The sequence below is a fragment of the Solanum lycopersicum genome, chromosome 2, assembly GCF_036512215.1.
Source record: "Solanum lycopersicum chromosome 2, SLM_r2.1".
Lineage (NCBI taxonomy): Eukaryota > Viridiplantae > Streptophyta > Magnoliopsida > Solanales > Solanaceae > Solanum > Solanum lycopersicum.
In genome coordinates this window covers 70,992,592-71,007,566 of record NC_090801.1, presented here as the reverse complement: position 1 = coordinate 71,007,566, position 14,975 = coordinate 70,992,592, and the positions used below count along the sequence as shown (strand labels likewise).

The 14,975-nt window shown below is 32.1% G+C and overlaps 2 protein-coding genes across 3 annotated transcripts; one reads left to right on the top strand and one right to left on the bottom strand.

Moving 5' to 3' along the window:
- Nucleotides 1-1,036: 1,036 nt before the first annotated feature.
- Nucleotides 1,037-6,340, bottom strand: LOC101246580 (probable inactive leucine-rich repeat receptor-like protein kinase At3g03770). The gene is made up of 7 exons (XM_004231744.5): nucleotides 3,958-6,340; nucleotides 3,727-3,860; nucleotides 2,943-3,186; nucleotides 2,309-2,514; nucleotides 2,195-2,220; nucleotides 1,924-2,035; nucleotides 1,037-1,586 (listed from the first exon to the last, which is right to left on the bottom strand). The coding sequence occupies exons 1-7, from the start codon at nucleotides 5,303-5,305 to the stop codon at nucleotides 1,356-1,358; spliced, it is 2,301 nt and encodes a 766-aa protein (XP_004231792.1). The 5' UTR covers nucleotides 5,306-6,340; the 3' UTR covers nucleotides 1,037-1,355.
- A 4,705-nt stretch (nucleotides 6,341-11,045) lies between these two features.
- On the top strand, nucleotides 11,046-14,767 carry LOC101263785 (uncharacterized). Of its 2 annotated transcripts, none has more exons than XM_010317622.4 (12): nucleotides 11,046-12,161; nucleotides 12,244-12,512; nucleotides 12,588-12,662; nucleotides 12,736-12,794; nucleotides 12,884-13,016; nucleotides 13,089-13,185; nucleotides 13,275-13,341; nucleotides 13,646-13,744; nucleotides 13,838-13,927; nucleotides 14,017-14,171; nucleotides 14,251-14,352; nucleotides 14,440-14,767. In XM_010317622.4, the coding sequence occupies exons 2-12, from the start codon at nucleotides 12,308-12,310 to the stop codon at nucleotides 14,588-14,590; spliced, it is 1,233 nt and encodes a 410-aa protein (XP_010315924.1). In that variant the 5' UTR covers nucleotides 11,046-12,161; nucleotides 12,244-12,307; the 3' UTR covers nucleotides 14,591-14,767. The 2 variants fall into 2 exon arrangements, with proteins under 2 accessions (XP_010315924.1, XP_010315923.1); XM_010317621.4 differs by having other exon boundaries at nucleotides 12,881-13,016.
- The last annotated feature ends 208 nt before the right edge of the window (nucleotides 14,768-14,975 follow it).

Here is a 14,975-nt window from a genome sequence, read left to right as displayed (position 1 = left end):
TATGAAAATTACATATAAGTATGACATTGGGCTAAAGAAAATTTATTCTCAAAACTTTGAACTAAACAATTAGATACGTACCAACTTATAATTATCTAGCACTTTCTTCGTTTTATATTTAGTTAGTTTTTGAGGTAGTAGATTAAGATATAAATTTCATTTAATTTTTTTATTAATTATTGTTAAATTTTATGATTAAAATAATTTAATATTAATTAATTACTGAATTAATGAAGGGTAAATTTGGAGAATCAGTCTCAAAAATTAATTTAATATAAAATGAAGGGAGTAGTAAAAATATTTTTGGCATGATAATTCATAGAGCTTAAACTACCTGAATAAGGATTGCAAATACTGTTATTTTAAGCTAGATGCGTGTTTTCAATTATTGAAGAAGGAATTTCCTTTTTAAATGAATTTGAGCTTTATATAGTAAAATTTTGTAAGGATTTCTTACTATTAATATATTTTAAGACAAGTTGGTCGATTAGCATTTTCATGTTATGAATTATTGATGATTACTGCAAAAATTTATGTGATAACTACATTTCACAAATTATTTATAATGGTTTTTATAGATTAATAAATATGTGGAACACAATACAACCAGGAAATATGAAAATGAAGGTTTCGTAAATAGATTCTAAAAAGATTTTAGTTGGTGGCACGTTCATATTAAAGAATGATAAAACCAAACATGGCCCTTGTCGGTACTGCTCAACAGCGGCCCACTGTTTGATTTTGTCCTCCCTCTTCTTTCTCAATTCAAAAGGATTTAATTTTGTAGCCCTCTTAAAGCTGCTTTTTTTTTAATTAAAAAAATTTAAACATTAAAAGATATGAAAGTATTGTTTATTTGTTTATGGATCACTTCATTCCACACAGATCCAATTTTATGTTACTATTAGTTGCCTTTACCATAAGATGGGTAAATCAAATAAGTTAATGAAGCCGGAACTTACCATTTGCTAATCATATTGCCTATTTTTGTCCTTCAATTTTACGTGCAAGTAATTCAACCAACTGCACCAAAATATTTGATGTCTATCATATCTTCTTCTTTTTATTTCCGTTGCACCAAACATATGTATTGTCTTGTCTGAATCTAGATTTGTACGACTTCAATTGCCTAGTTGCAATGATGGAATTTAAAATGAGGGTCTATGCTATATGGAAACATCACCTATTACTAGAATCAACAAAATTTACACTTCTGATACAAAATATAGGGGGACCTGTAGCTTAAACTTGAGCTTTAAGGCTAGCCTACCGGTTGGTACTCCCACAACCATCATGAAATTAATCAGCTAACATTCTCCTATGCTCTGACCAAATTAAGTATGCGCTTGGACTCCTTATGTCGGTGAAGTAGCATCGGATTTCTGATCTGCATCAGCTGTAGCTTGAACTTGAGCAGCATATTGTAGGTTCCACAGAACATCCTCAAACGAGGGCCGAGTTGACGACTCTGTAGATATGCATTTGTTGGTGATGGATATTACAATTGACAAAGACTCATTGGAGCTAGTGGCTAGCACTATTGGATCCACAATTCTGCGTCGACCATCTTGGCTACCAAAGGATGCCTGTAATTCAAAGAGAAAATCTAAGTAGGCGTTTGGCATGCGATAATACACCAGTGAAAAAATCAAGACTTTTGACTCTTTTATATCAGACTCAACTTTTCTCCCTTTGGTACTTGCATATCAGAAGGAAACCTTATAAAAATTACATAATGTGGGTAGTTCTGTTAATCTATATTAGTACTGATTGTAAAGTTGGGATGCAGAGAATGAACTTTTGTTACTTATCCAACATTCCAAGAACGTTTAGGATCCTAAAGGGAACAAATTGCTGAAGAGTACTTTACGTTACTGTCAATGGCAAAGGAGTTGAATACATAATAATATAGCAGTTCCATACCATTTCATTCATCAAAAATGCTTCTCCTTTTCCACTGACAGAAGGGCCAACCAGCGATTCCAGTAATATGAAACCAAAGTTATAAACATCGTCCTCTTTCTTTGTCATATGCCTACACGAGAATAAAATATCACTGATTATATCCTGCAAACAGCTATGGTAGATGATATATATGACTCTAGTTCACATTTTTGAAATAGAATGCCAGTTGGTGTAGCATAAGAAAGTTGCTAAGGCACGTTACAGAATATATGAGTAAAGAGTTTCATACCAGGAGGTGACGTCATCTCCTTTTGCCTGAAAAAAGACATATTCAGCATGAGAAATTACCAGCTATCCTAAATTTTGAATTTTCACCTTTCACACAAAATATTAAAGTACCCACCTTTTCACTTTCTTCCATAAGAATGGACATCCCAAAATCACTTAGTTTTGCCATGTTATGCTCATCAAGCAATATGTTACTCGTCTTCAAGCGGTTGCTAAATGAAGAAGGAATTACACCTGTGTGAAGAAAGTGCACTGCCTTGGCAACACCAATCAGCACTGACAACCTGTCTAACCACTTGAGGATCTTTCTTGAACTATTTTCTGCAAGTTCAAGTGTTTGAGATAAGCTGAATACGTTATGGCATGTCTCTTGTATTTTCTGTATTGGACATGCAGGGTTAAGTGAAAATATATAAGAACAAAAATAAAGGTCCAACAGTTTCTCAGTATGAAAGTCAACCAAAAGAACTTCATGTAAGTGAATCATTACATTGTTGCTCAATCAAACTGACAGTGATTGCATACTGAATAGCACTATGTGTGAAATTAATATGATGAATAAGATGTCTCAACCTCATAAGCAGCAAAATACTTGCAATGCTACATAGAGATTCATCAACGAGGGTATCCCAATCATTTCTGGGAGAAAAGAATCAAACCAGCGCTCCATATGTGCATATAATACTTCCATATTCAACCAAGCATCAAAACAGATGAAATGCTCATGCTAAAGGTTTTACATAGCTGACCTGATAGATGAGCACGAAAGTTTCCATTAGAGATATATTCATAAATGAGAAAAATTCGGGGGACAGTTGAATCATCTGGTGCTCCACCATCAATGCAGTGACCCAGAAGGCTAACTAAATGGGGGTGACGAAACTTTGACAGTAAGTCCAATCGCAGTTTGAGGTTCCGGTTAGAGTATCTTCTGTACACATTTAGTGACCTTACAGCAATGTAAGCTCCATTCTCTAATCTTCCCTTGTAAATCTGAAATGGAGATAAATATTGAGGGAATGCATATAACTAAATTAACTGTCTTTTTCAAGAAAGACATAATAACGCTAACACCATATCAATCAAAGTTGCAGAGATGTCAACTCACTGCATAGGCACTCAAACGTATGAGACTATCCAATTTTGCCTTTAAGGGTATTCTGTATATTTAATTGAACTGTCATGTGTTCATTAGATATTAAATCAAATGCACAAAAGCATTACTGGTGACACCAGTTTTTATGAAGTCACATATGCACATTAAGAATGCAAATATGATAGGTAAGTACTAAAAAAGAAAAACACCCAAATCTATTTTGTACTTTGGCGAACTAGTGCATTCATTGCATTATCGTTGTTGGACATGGTCTATGCAACAAAATTTACACAAAAAACTTACGCCCTGCTTCATTTATTCAAGTTTTACAGCAAGTATATCACATTGAGCCAAAATTTAGCGTGACCATTGAATGGAAACATCAAGAAGATAAATAATTATCAATGAGAACCATAGAGATTGTTTAGAAGCCATACTTTTCCAACTGAACCTTCACCAAGTAATGCTGACTGATCAAAATTTTCTGTTGCTTCTAGCAATTCTTCCATGGAGAACACTCGATATGATGGGGCACCTTGTGATCCTGTGTTTGCCACTTGAGAAATGACTCCTGAGAATTTGAAGATTGAGTTCAAGCTTTTCTGGAGAACATTTTCTTCATATAAATTAAACAGATTAAACATGAAACAAGAAAAACATCAACTCACTGGCATTTACTAGGAGTCCAGAGGGAACCGGCTGTGTACTTTGCACAACTTTCGGAGGGATGTGCTTATCCACCATGTTATGCGCATGTCGTTTTCTACGGAAGATGAGAAGCACAACTAACAGAAACACCACAACAATTACAATCCCCCCAATGACACCTGTTAATAATGCTATTTCTTTTCCTGTAATTCGTTTCTTATCCGAGTTTGCTTGTTTGCAATAGCCCTCTGAATGCTGATATTGAGTGTCAAGAGACAAGCAATTTCCACCGACCTTAACAATTCGCTTATCTGATATGGTGTTCAAGCAAGAAGGAAGTACACCAACTAATCTATTATCAGAAATATCAACAAAACCAAGTTCACCCCCACAATTTAGATGGCTAGGAAGTGAACCACTAAGAACATTAGATGCTAAATTCAAGTAACTAATGCTAGACAAAGAGAATAAGCCAGCAGGAAGCATTCCACTGAGAGAATTATTCGACAGGTCAAGGTGTTGAAGTTGATTTAGTGTGCCAAATTCTACTGGGATTTCACCCGTAAAAATGTTACTGCTAAGTAGAAGTGTGGTAAGTCTTTTTGGCAAGGGTGGCAGTTCAGAATCCAAATGATTTTCCCTTAAATCCAACAAAAGCAACTTAGACAAGGCTGTTAAATCGGGCAATTTACCAGAAAGCACATTGTGTGACAGAACAATGTCAGTGAGGGTTGTGATTTTAGAGATTGTAGAAGGAAACTGACCCTTCAACCTGTTGTTCTTCAAGCTTAATATAGTAAGATTGTGTAATGAATCAAACCAATCAGGGAAAGTTTCATTGAAAAAGTTGCCATCTAATGTCAAAGTATGAAGCTTAATCAATCTTGACATCTGAAAAGGAACAGAACCAAATAGAAAATTTGAACTCATATCCAAAAGTTCAAGTGAAGCTAACCTATGAATTTTATCAGGAAGGGGTCCCCAAATACCAAGAGAAACTAAAGTAAGAACCTTTAAGCTACGTAACCTTGTCAATGTGGTAACAAAAGAATCAATGGAGAAACCCTCAGATAATGTTTGGTTTGGAATTGCAAATCCATGAAATTCATTCAACTTAACTAACTTATCTCCTTTGATTTTGAGTTCAGTAACAGAGTTATCTTGACAGTTAATGCTCATATGCAGTGTTGAAGTCAAGCTGCAAAAATCTCCATGGTAATTCTCCCAAACATCCAACTGAACTGGATATTCCAAGTGCTTCCTCAACTGAAGAAGAGCTTGAATTTCATAGGACTGTAACTGATAAGTATTTGCTATAAAGAAAGCGCAAATAACCAATACTATCACAAAAATATTGAAGAAACCCATTTAGCAGTGACTTCAAAATGGAGCCAAGTTTCCAAGTATCTTGAAGCAACCCATTTTACGTTCTTGGCTAATCATGAATAAGGAAATTATATGGGTGGACCCTTTCTAGTTCAGTGAAAATGAAAAGCATTAAAGTCTAAATGTGCAGACAAGTCAAGATTGAGCTACCAAACAGTTAATGCTGCTACGATCTTGATAAAACCTCATTAAAAATGCGAATAGATTGCCTTATATTGCAAATTAAAGGAATGTTCTTTTTTATTATATTTTTTTTGCTTGGGAGAAGAACAAGATTGAAATTTTTTTTTAAAAAAAAACAGAGATCAAAATTGAGGGTAGTTGGCATGCAGAGCAAGTAAAGGAGAAAAAACAGGGGCTGAGGTTTCTGGCTTTAATGGTGACAGTTTTCTTTTCATACAGAGTCTCAGAAAAGCACTATATCTCATAGTACTTGCAATCTTTAGAGACCCCACCCACCCACTGGAAATTTCCTTAGCTCTATTTTTATCTACAATGGAAACAAATTTATTCTTAATTTTATTTTTAAAAATATATAACAACCTCAGAATCAAATTACATGCTCCAATTTTAAATAATCAATTCTTTTGGAAGAAGTGCAGTGATCATGTTGAAAGATACTGTAAACCAACATTTCAGTCACTAGTCAGCGTTGTAACTTGTACCATATCATGTAGATTAGTGATAGGGCACGTGATTGTCAATCGTCAAGTGTGAAGCCTGAAACTGAGATGCAAATCTTCTTTTAAAATAAGATTATTAAAAATAATATTGTGAAAAAAGGAAAAAAAGAAGACAATATTATTATTGTTATAAAAAGATGAAAAGTAGATGGAATTAAAGAAGAACATAATCCAAGTCCTTTTTGGGGTTTACATAGAGAGGAGGAAGCTAAGGTGCAAGTGTTGGAATTTGGGCCCTTGTGTACAGCCTGTCAGATTACTTGGCTTGAACAAGGGATGTTTTGTGGTCTAAATTATTGATATCTTGGGAATTGGGGGACCTTTTTCTTCGTTCTAAAATATATCTCCGCTTTTTGGCATCTTTCAGTTATTATTGCCAATAGGTCATTCAAATCATACGGGCATAATAATTCATCACCCTTTAATTTGAGGTAATTGGTTAGTATTGTCACTGAATTTAAATGTACATGAATAGATATTTAACTGTCTATGAAATTAGATGAATAAATGTATTTATGTTATATGATAATTTTATATTTTGTGTGTATTATGTTTGTATGATATATACATATCTACGTAACGTTATATATATATTAAAAGAAATAATTATTCGTTAAAATCAAATTAAAATTTATGACATATATTATGCCAATGAGATAGAAAACATGACTACCATTACACTATTTCAATTTCCCGGCTTGAAGCCGTAAGGAAAATGTCCCGCAGAAAAGCCTCCGCGCAAACCGTGGATGTTGATGTTATATTTTTGTATGGATGCTGTAAATTTTTTCGTCTAAATTATACTATGATATTTTTTATAGTTAGAAATTTAAATTTGTAATAATGTGAGTATCATGACCTATTTTTCAAATATATAATTTTATTTCAATAATAAAAACTTAGAATTTTCATATTTAAATTTACAATTAAAGAATTTATTTATTTACTACCCCTTCTCAGGAGCGGGCTTTTATTTTTTTAAGTTAGAGATTTAAATTTATAATAATGGTGAGTATCATGATCTACATTTTTCAAATATATAATATTATTTCAAATAAAAAATTTCATATATAAATTCACAATCAAAGAATTTATTTTTTTATAACCCCTTTCTAGTAGTGAACTTCTATTTTTTTCACTTGAAATTGGATAGATAGATTAATTTCTATCCTTTTACATTTTCGCATATATAATTCGATTTTTGTTTATATTTGTTTAATGATGCCAAAGGAACAAGTTTATTAAAATCCTAACTCAGAACTCAACTTTATTTATTGGTAATCACAGTACTAGAGAAGTCCAATTAGAAAAGATTAAAGCATGTTTTGACCTTTCAATTTGGAATCTTCTTTATTACTAAAGCCCCTGTTAACTTTTCCCTTCTTTTTAAAACTGTTATTCAAATGGTTTTACTCTTCTTTTTGGAGGTTAACTTACTTTAATATGCACTATCAAGTTTTTAGCTTTATTCCTTTTGCCTCAAAAAGTTGATGCAAATCACAACTAATTAGAAAATCCCCAGTTTTATTTATCTTTTGATGCTTTACTAATCAAGAAGATGGAAATTATGGTATAGCAAATAATTTATTAATTATATTTCTTAAACCTTCTCCCGAGGCAGGCTGAATATATTCCATTTGAGTTTATGTTTTATTTCGCGTAAAATATTATTTCATTGTCCGGTTAAATAATTTAAGGACTATCTTCTCTTTTTTTTTTCCTTTCGTTAAGGTAACAACAGGAGTTTTGTTCTTCTGTTTCTTTGACTGAAGCTCTAATTTTCCAATTGTTTTATTTTTCTTTCTTGGCATTTCACGTGCCCTTTTTATCAAAAAGTTGTAATTAGTCGATTTCTTACCAATTTAATTATATGCTAATAATAGGCCTATGCCTAGTTAATCAGTTTCCTTGTCTTTAATTCATCATGTGACACACAAGTTGAAACATCATAGAAGTTGTTAGTCAACTAAAAAGCCCGTGAATACGTTAATAATTGATGGAGTAACATGTTACATGTACTTATCCTCTTCACAAATTGTATTCATTAATGTTGACAAATATGTCGGCCAAACCATTTTATATGTCAATTTGAAAATTGATACTATCATTAGCTGAAAATCTAATAACTAGACTACTAGAGACGACACGAGAATATATGCAATTAATGAAACATATTCATGCTTATTTGATGCGCGCAATATATTGTGGACAAAATAAATAAATATTCTACTACTTATTTCAAAATCTACGATACTGGAGCTTTGACCGCAAATTAAAGGTTGATAAACTTTTTTATCTAGGTCACATGTTCAGCCTTGTGCAAGGAAACAACTAATTAAGTTAGTGTTTTCTCATAAATTTTAGATTATATATTAATATTTATGTTTAAGTATTTATTTAGTCATAAATTAAATTAAATATCAAGAATTAATTATCAAATATTTTCAAATTTTACTTCCACTCAGAAAATTTTATTTTTATTCAAGTAAAACACGTGTTCAAAACCAACTTCAAAATTCACAACTCTAAGCTAGCGTTTGATCATAAATTTTCAAATATTTTGATAAATATTATTTGGGTGAAGTTTCACCAAGTATTTGGTCATACTATTTGAGAATATATTACAACTTTTTAAGAAATATTATTTATACTCGTAAGTTTTAAAAATTATTAAAATTAACCATATGTTTGTATTATATAGTATATGATTTTGTTATCCTAAGCCAATTGTTATCATTTTCATCAATAACTTTTATCACTATTTCGATGTTCATGTAAAAGTTTTTTTTATGTAAAACAACGCAAACAACTATTACAAAGGGTGTTCTTCTAAAAGATAAAAGTTTAGTGTAAAATTTGAATTACTAAAAATTTTCAAATAATGAGATTTGACCCAAACACTAATTTTTTTTAGTATTTAGAAATTTGAATTATTTATCAAATAATAACAAATTATATGAACAAATACTATTGTTACAAATAAAAAAAGATATTTGAAAAATCTGTGACCAAACGAACTTGGAAACTCTAATTTCCAAATTTATGATCAAGCAAAAATTAAATCTGATATCCAAAGTGAAGAAGGATAAAGAGGCTTATTATCACCAAATTTCAAGTGTTATAATTGATTCTAAAGGGTTGACCCCCATACAAATTTATCAGTCATAATGATCTTTACATAAATAACTATTCGGATACACTTTATAGATTATACGAATATACATGTAAATCAAGCAAATATTTTATAATTGCTAATTATTTTGAATTTACGTATTTATATATGGACAACTATTTGAATTAATTCTTCTAAAATCAATTTAAAATGCACCACTATGCAAGATAACTTACATTGGACTAACCTATTTTTTTTATTGGGCTCCATCAAAAATGGGCTATCCATCCCTATATGTGAAGTGGATAGCCCAGCAGCCTTGAGAAGTAGTGCAAACGTCAGTTAAGACGCAACTTAACAAAATGTTGCCAAAAAGTGACTATATCGCAAATAGCAGTGGGAAAAAGGGTATCTCGATATATGTAGACATGTCTTTTTGATACGATGAATTGGAAAATATGCCCCTATGCATCGGAAGATCATACAAAGGGATGAAGAATTTTTTTTTCCAAATTTCATATTTGTTTGGTCAATTATTTTCAAAATATTTTTAAAAAAAAAATTAAATATTTTCTCTGTTTAAAAAAATGTCTTAGATTAACTAAAATCGGAGTTTAAAAAAAATGATTTTTTTAATTTTATGGTTCTAAATTAAATTTATGTCAAATGTATCAAAATGTCCTTTTATTTTATGACCTTCAAAATATCACGTTGAAAACTGAAATTAAAGTATATTTCCGAAAAAAGGATATTGATAGTTCTTTTTTAAATAAACTAAAAAAAAAATTGAGACATTCTTTTTTGAACAAATGAAATAGATTTCTTAAAATTGAGACATTCTTTTTTGAACAAATGAAATAGAAAAAACTTTTTCATCCTTTTTTTTTTTTTGAGCTCCAAATAAATTCAAATCATGCTATGCAGGATCTATTCGAAATTGACACTCTCAACGAGACTTTTTTCATACTAAGACAAACCTAAAATTTTTAATTAAAGATGAACAACTCCTATCGGTACACTTACCCATGTTGGTTTGTAAAGCCTCTCCATCCTTACATACATATGATCTTCACGTTCACCCCCATCTCCACCCTCCCATATTCCTATCCGGATAACCCTTCACCCACCTTCATAGTGTTTTGCCGATTTTATATATTATATATAAATATTTTGCAGATAATTTTTTTTGACCTTATCTATCAAATACAAAAAGATAATTATTTTTTTAATTTTCCTTGCTACCTAACCCACCAAAAGAAGGAAAAACAATTGGGATACCTAACCGCCACGGAGCCACGTGTGCCAATTCGGATCCTTAACATGTCGATCCAGTAAATTTGGTTGAGTTAGATATAATATATTCCAAAGAATGATATCTTTTTTTTTGGTTTATTATAAAAAGAATAAATTTTTTTTAATATTATTTTTTTACGTGATCTGTTTAAGGTCATTAAAAAATAATTTTATACGCTTAATGTAATTTTATTTTAGAATTATATAATTAAAAAAATATTTTCTTAAACTTCATATCAAGTTAAATTAAAAATGAATGGAGTAGTATAGTATTTATATAATAAAGGTTCACGTAATGCACATTTAGGTGAATGAGTGACTGATGCTTTAGCAAGAAAAGAGTGCAAATCAACCTTGCTTTAATGAAGTAATAATTATTTTTTAAAAAAGGTTTATGTAATAGCAAATCGAAATAATCCACCAAATTTTAACTACCTAAGCCAAGTTTAATTAATAAATGTTTTTTCATAAATTGAAGATCACTTATCTAAATATGATCCAACTCGTCATGTAACACGTAAGTGTTGCTGTTTGTCAGGATCCAGTTGTCAAGCGTGGATTTGCAATATTGATTTGATGCAGCAAAACTTGATAGGTTTTTTTTATAAGTAGTATTAAATATTGTGGTACCGACAGATTAAATAATATTGATGGGAAATTGAGAAATGAGATGCATACACGCCAAATGAGTCAATCTATGTTCTTGCATCAAGTATCCTACAATTTAATAATTGCAAATTGACATATAATTGAAATTATTTTTATGCTAAAAGAGAGGCTAGATCATGCATATAGTATATTCCAACTTAAGTTAGTTATGATTCTCAAATGGTATGCCTAGGTTTTCATCAGTTGTATAATGGTGTTATTCCGCTAGTTTGTGCGCATTTTGGGCTATGGATTCATGATTTGGACTCTAATGTCAATGAATATACTATTCAATTTAATTACTGAATTTAAAATTTACTATTTGTTCATGTTTAGTTGATATCTTAAAATATATACCTAATTTGAGTCAAAGTTATTGAATTTCCATGGCCATAATGTACAATCGATTCTGTTTTATTTTAATATTGATGGTGTTCGAGCTAGTTTGTAAGAGTTTCACCTATTCTACTGGCGACTTATATAAATATCAAGTAACGTTATCTATCATAAGTTAGACATATAAAAAGAATTCCATGTATCTAAATTAAACTTGTTCTTTTATGATTTTCATCTATTTTATTATTAGTCACCGTTCTTTAACGCTTCACCAATTATGGATTTTTAGGCCAAGTGCAATTGACATAAAAATCAACACAAGCACAACTTCAAAAGGGATAGATTTGATTAGTGAAGAGTGCTCAATAATTCACTCCTTCAAAGTCAAACACCTTTGCACATGTTATACTCTTTGAAAAATAAAATGCATATATGTCTTCCTTTATTCCTTATTTTCCGCTGTTAGAAGAAAGTTCACAACTTACAAGTAATATAATAGTACGAGTATACAAGATTGTTATAAATCTTTCCTACGCATTAGCATGTGACTTATTTCTCGTAATCCTCATCATTTGCTTCCAAATCTCAGATTTCTACATAATTGTAGATCCCACTTGCAACTCTTTTCTTTTCCTTTTAATTAATATAAATGTAAAGTTAAACCATCCTGGAAGCTTCACTTCACAGTTGATATAGTCACTTAAACAGGTGATACTGATAGTGATACAATTTGGTGTCAGCCCACACTAGCAGCCTGGCATTTGCAGTAAGTTCTCAGCATTTATTAATGTACATTGCAAATAATAAATGTATATATATAGTTTAATCTTGTTCTTTGTTATTGCCAGAATCTTTCAATATTCAATGCCTACGTAGGATGTTACTAGTTGAGATCAGTCCCCTTGAAGAGCAATGGGGTGCGCGGTTTCTGTCTACCAGGTCGGAAAAAAGAAGAAGCACAAGGGCATCATCCCTGAGGTCAGCATATTTGTCCCCTCAATGCGTGTTCCTGCTCAATGTGATCTACACAGGACACTAAAGGGTGTCATTCCTAAGGATCTTGCTGATAGATTAACTTCTATAAGGAACCAGATTCTGCTCATCGCACAAGATACAGGTATATATTATGCACTAAATATTGAAACTACATCACCTGTTGTACCCCTATTCAGTACTTCATTTTGTTACCTAGATGTGTCTGCTATTGATGAATTACAAAAAGCGCTCGACGAGTATTTGTCTCTTCTTGTTGGCCTTACTAGAAAAGGTTAGCACCCTTTCAAAATTTATCTACTTTATACTTTCAAATGTACAAATCGATTGATCATGTTATGCTACAGAATTCGGGAATCAAGAATTGACTGGATTCAAGTGGAAAAACTTGGAAGATGGGCAAGAGGTTCAAATTCTTTTATCAATTTAGTATCTGCTGAGTGGTTGTCACTTGTTGACATGATTTATGATCCTTTGCTTCTTTTAAATTAGCAGGAAACCTCTGTAGCAAACTCCTGGTTTGAATTACTGTCTGTCCTTCACATGATGGCTATGTTAACATTAGTAGAGGCAAATATGAAGTTGGCACCAAGAGACATTGCTATGACTGAACGGGCTGTGTCAGGAGGTATTGTGGTTACTAATTTTCTTAAAAACTCCAAGTGTGATCAGCATTGATCAAACAGCGTTTCAATTTCAGATTGCATGAGGGATACTGTTGATTTGCTGCTGAAAGCATCAGGTTATTTGGATTTCTGTGTCCAAAATGTTCTTGTCCACATACCACCTGATATCAAGTATGTAAATATATCTTCAGCCATATTTCTACATATATTTATCTGTTTCTGCGTCATTTTTATTAGCTATTTTATCCTTATTTTACCAGGAACAAGTTGCCTAAACATCTGCATCAGGGTATTCTCGAAGCTACCTCAAATCAAGCACTAGCACAGGTATCGACGATTAACTAGAACACGAGTTTTGATTCCTTATAGCTAATAAAATCAATGAAAAGGCAGCTGCTTTCCAGTCAGATCAGTGAAACAATCTCCAAAAATGGATATCATGTTAGATGATAAAGTGGGATCGATAAATGAATTCAAATCAAGTCATACAGGGCAGTTAATTAATTCAACTCATGATAATTGTAAGATCGAAGATTCTACTTCCTGTAGAATTCAATACGATGCAACTGACTGTTTAAAGTAAGAAGGTATTGAAATTCTAATATGGACTGATTCCTGAGTGATATTTCAGGGAACTGAAATTCAATTAGGTTTGGCTCTTGAAAGTCAAAATGCTACTTTATCAGTGAAGAGGAGGCTGGCATGTGAAGCAGTAAGCTACTACGCACAGGTACTTGAAATCTTATGAATGCTCCCAAGTCAACTCTTAGTTTGCTTTTTGCATCACATGTTTGTATATCTAACTTCTTTTTTTCTCTTTCAGACACTTTGCTGCTTGTCTGGAGACAATAATTTCCACAGAACAGCGAAAAAGCATCTGTTGTTCATCAAATGGAAATATCTTGAAGCAAAGGTTTTTCTTCCTACCAAAATTGTAGTTAAGCTTTTTTCATCTTCTTTCATTCCTATTGCCAATACATATAATGTGAACGACATATTCAGGCTGCAGCTTACTACTACCACGGTATAATCATTGACAAGGGAACAGAACCATCCTGCCACGTTAGTGCAGTATGCTGTTTCCTCGCAGCAGAAGAACTACTTGCTGAGAGCAAAAAAGCCTCCTTAAGTTTCTGCCTTGCAGAACCTATCACCAGGTTTTTAACTATTTATTTAATCACATTGCAATGAATGACCATCACAGAAGTAGTAAATTTCCTTCATGTTTTTTCGTAGAACTCCTCCAGCATGGGGTGTTATGAAACATTTAAACAAAAAAGTGCCGGAAACTGCTGCCAAGAAGTCCCAAATGTATGGCTACCTTTTGGACCAAGAAAAGTGAGTCTTATGAAACTTTCTTGTAATTATGCTTCTTCAGATTTTCACACATATATTTAAATAATATGATGAGTTTGCAATTAGCAGAGATCTTCGAGTACTACCCGATCTTCCAGAATTCCAGTTGTCACTCAAACCTGACGACTACACATTGCCAGAAGCAGATTCAACATGGGATAGTGAAAAATGGGATATAAGCCTCAAAGAACATCTAAAAGATTGTGAAGAAACTGACTAGCATTATTGTACTGAAATATCTATGTGTACATTATTTAATTTAACAATACAAGTGTTGAGCGGAGGTGCAAGGCTCAAATAAGCTTTAAGATACTGTCGATATATACCCATTGCTGGAACATGAGTTCTTCTTATGTATTATGCACTCAATGCATTAATTTCTATTTCCTTTTCAAAATTGGCGCATTTTCTTACTCTCCATTTATTTATTTGTTACCCATCCGAAATGAATGTTAGTTTCCGTGCACACCATCTAGATTTAACGAGTTAATTCCGTTTATCTTCATTCAAAATATCAGTGATCACAGCAGCTTGGATAAAATGAGATGCAAAATACTCCATAACAAAAAGAGTTCAACAAATATCCACTGCTGGTGCAACGCTTT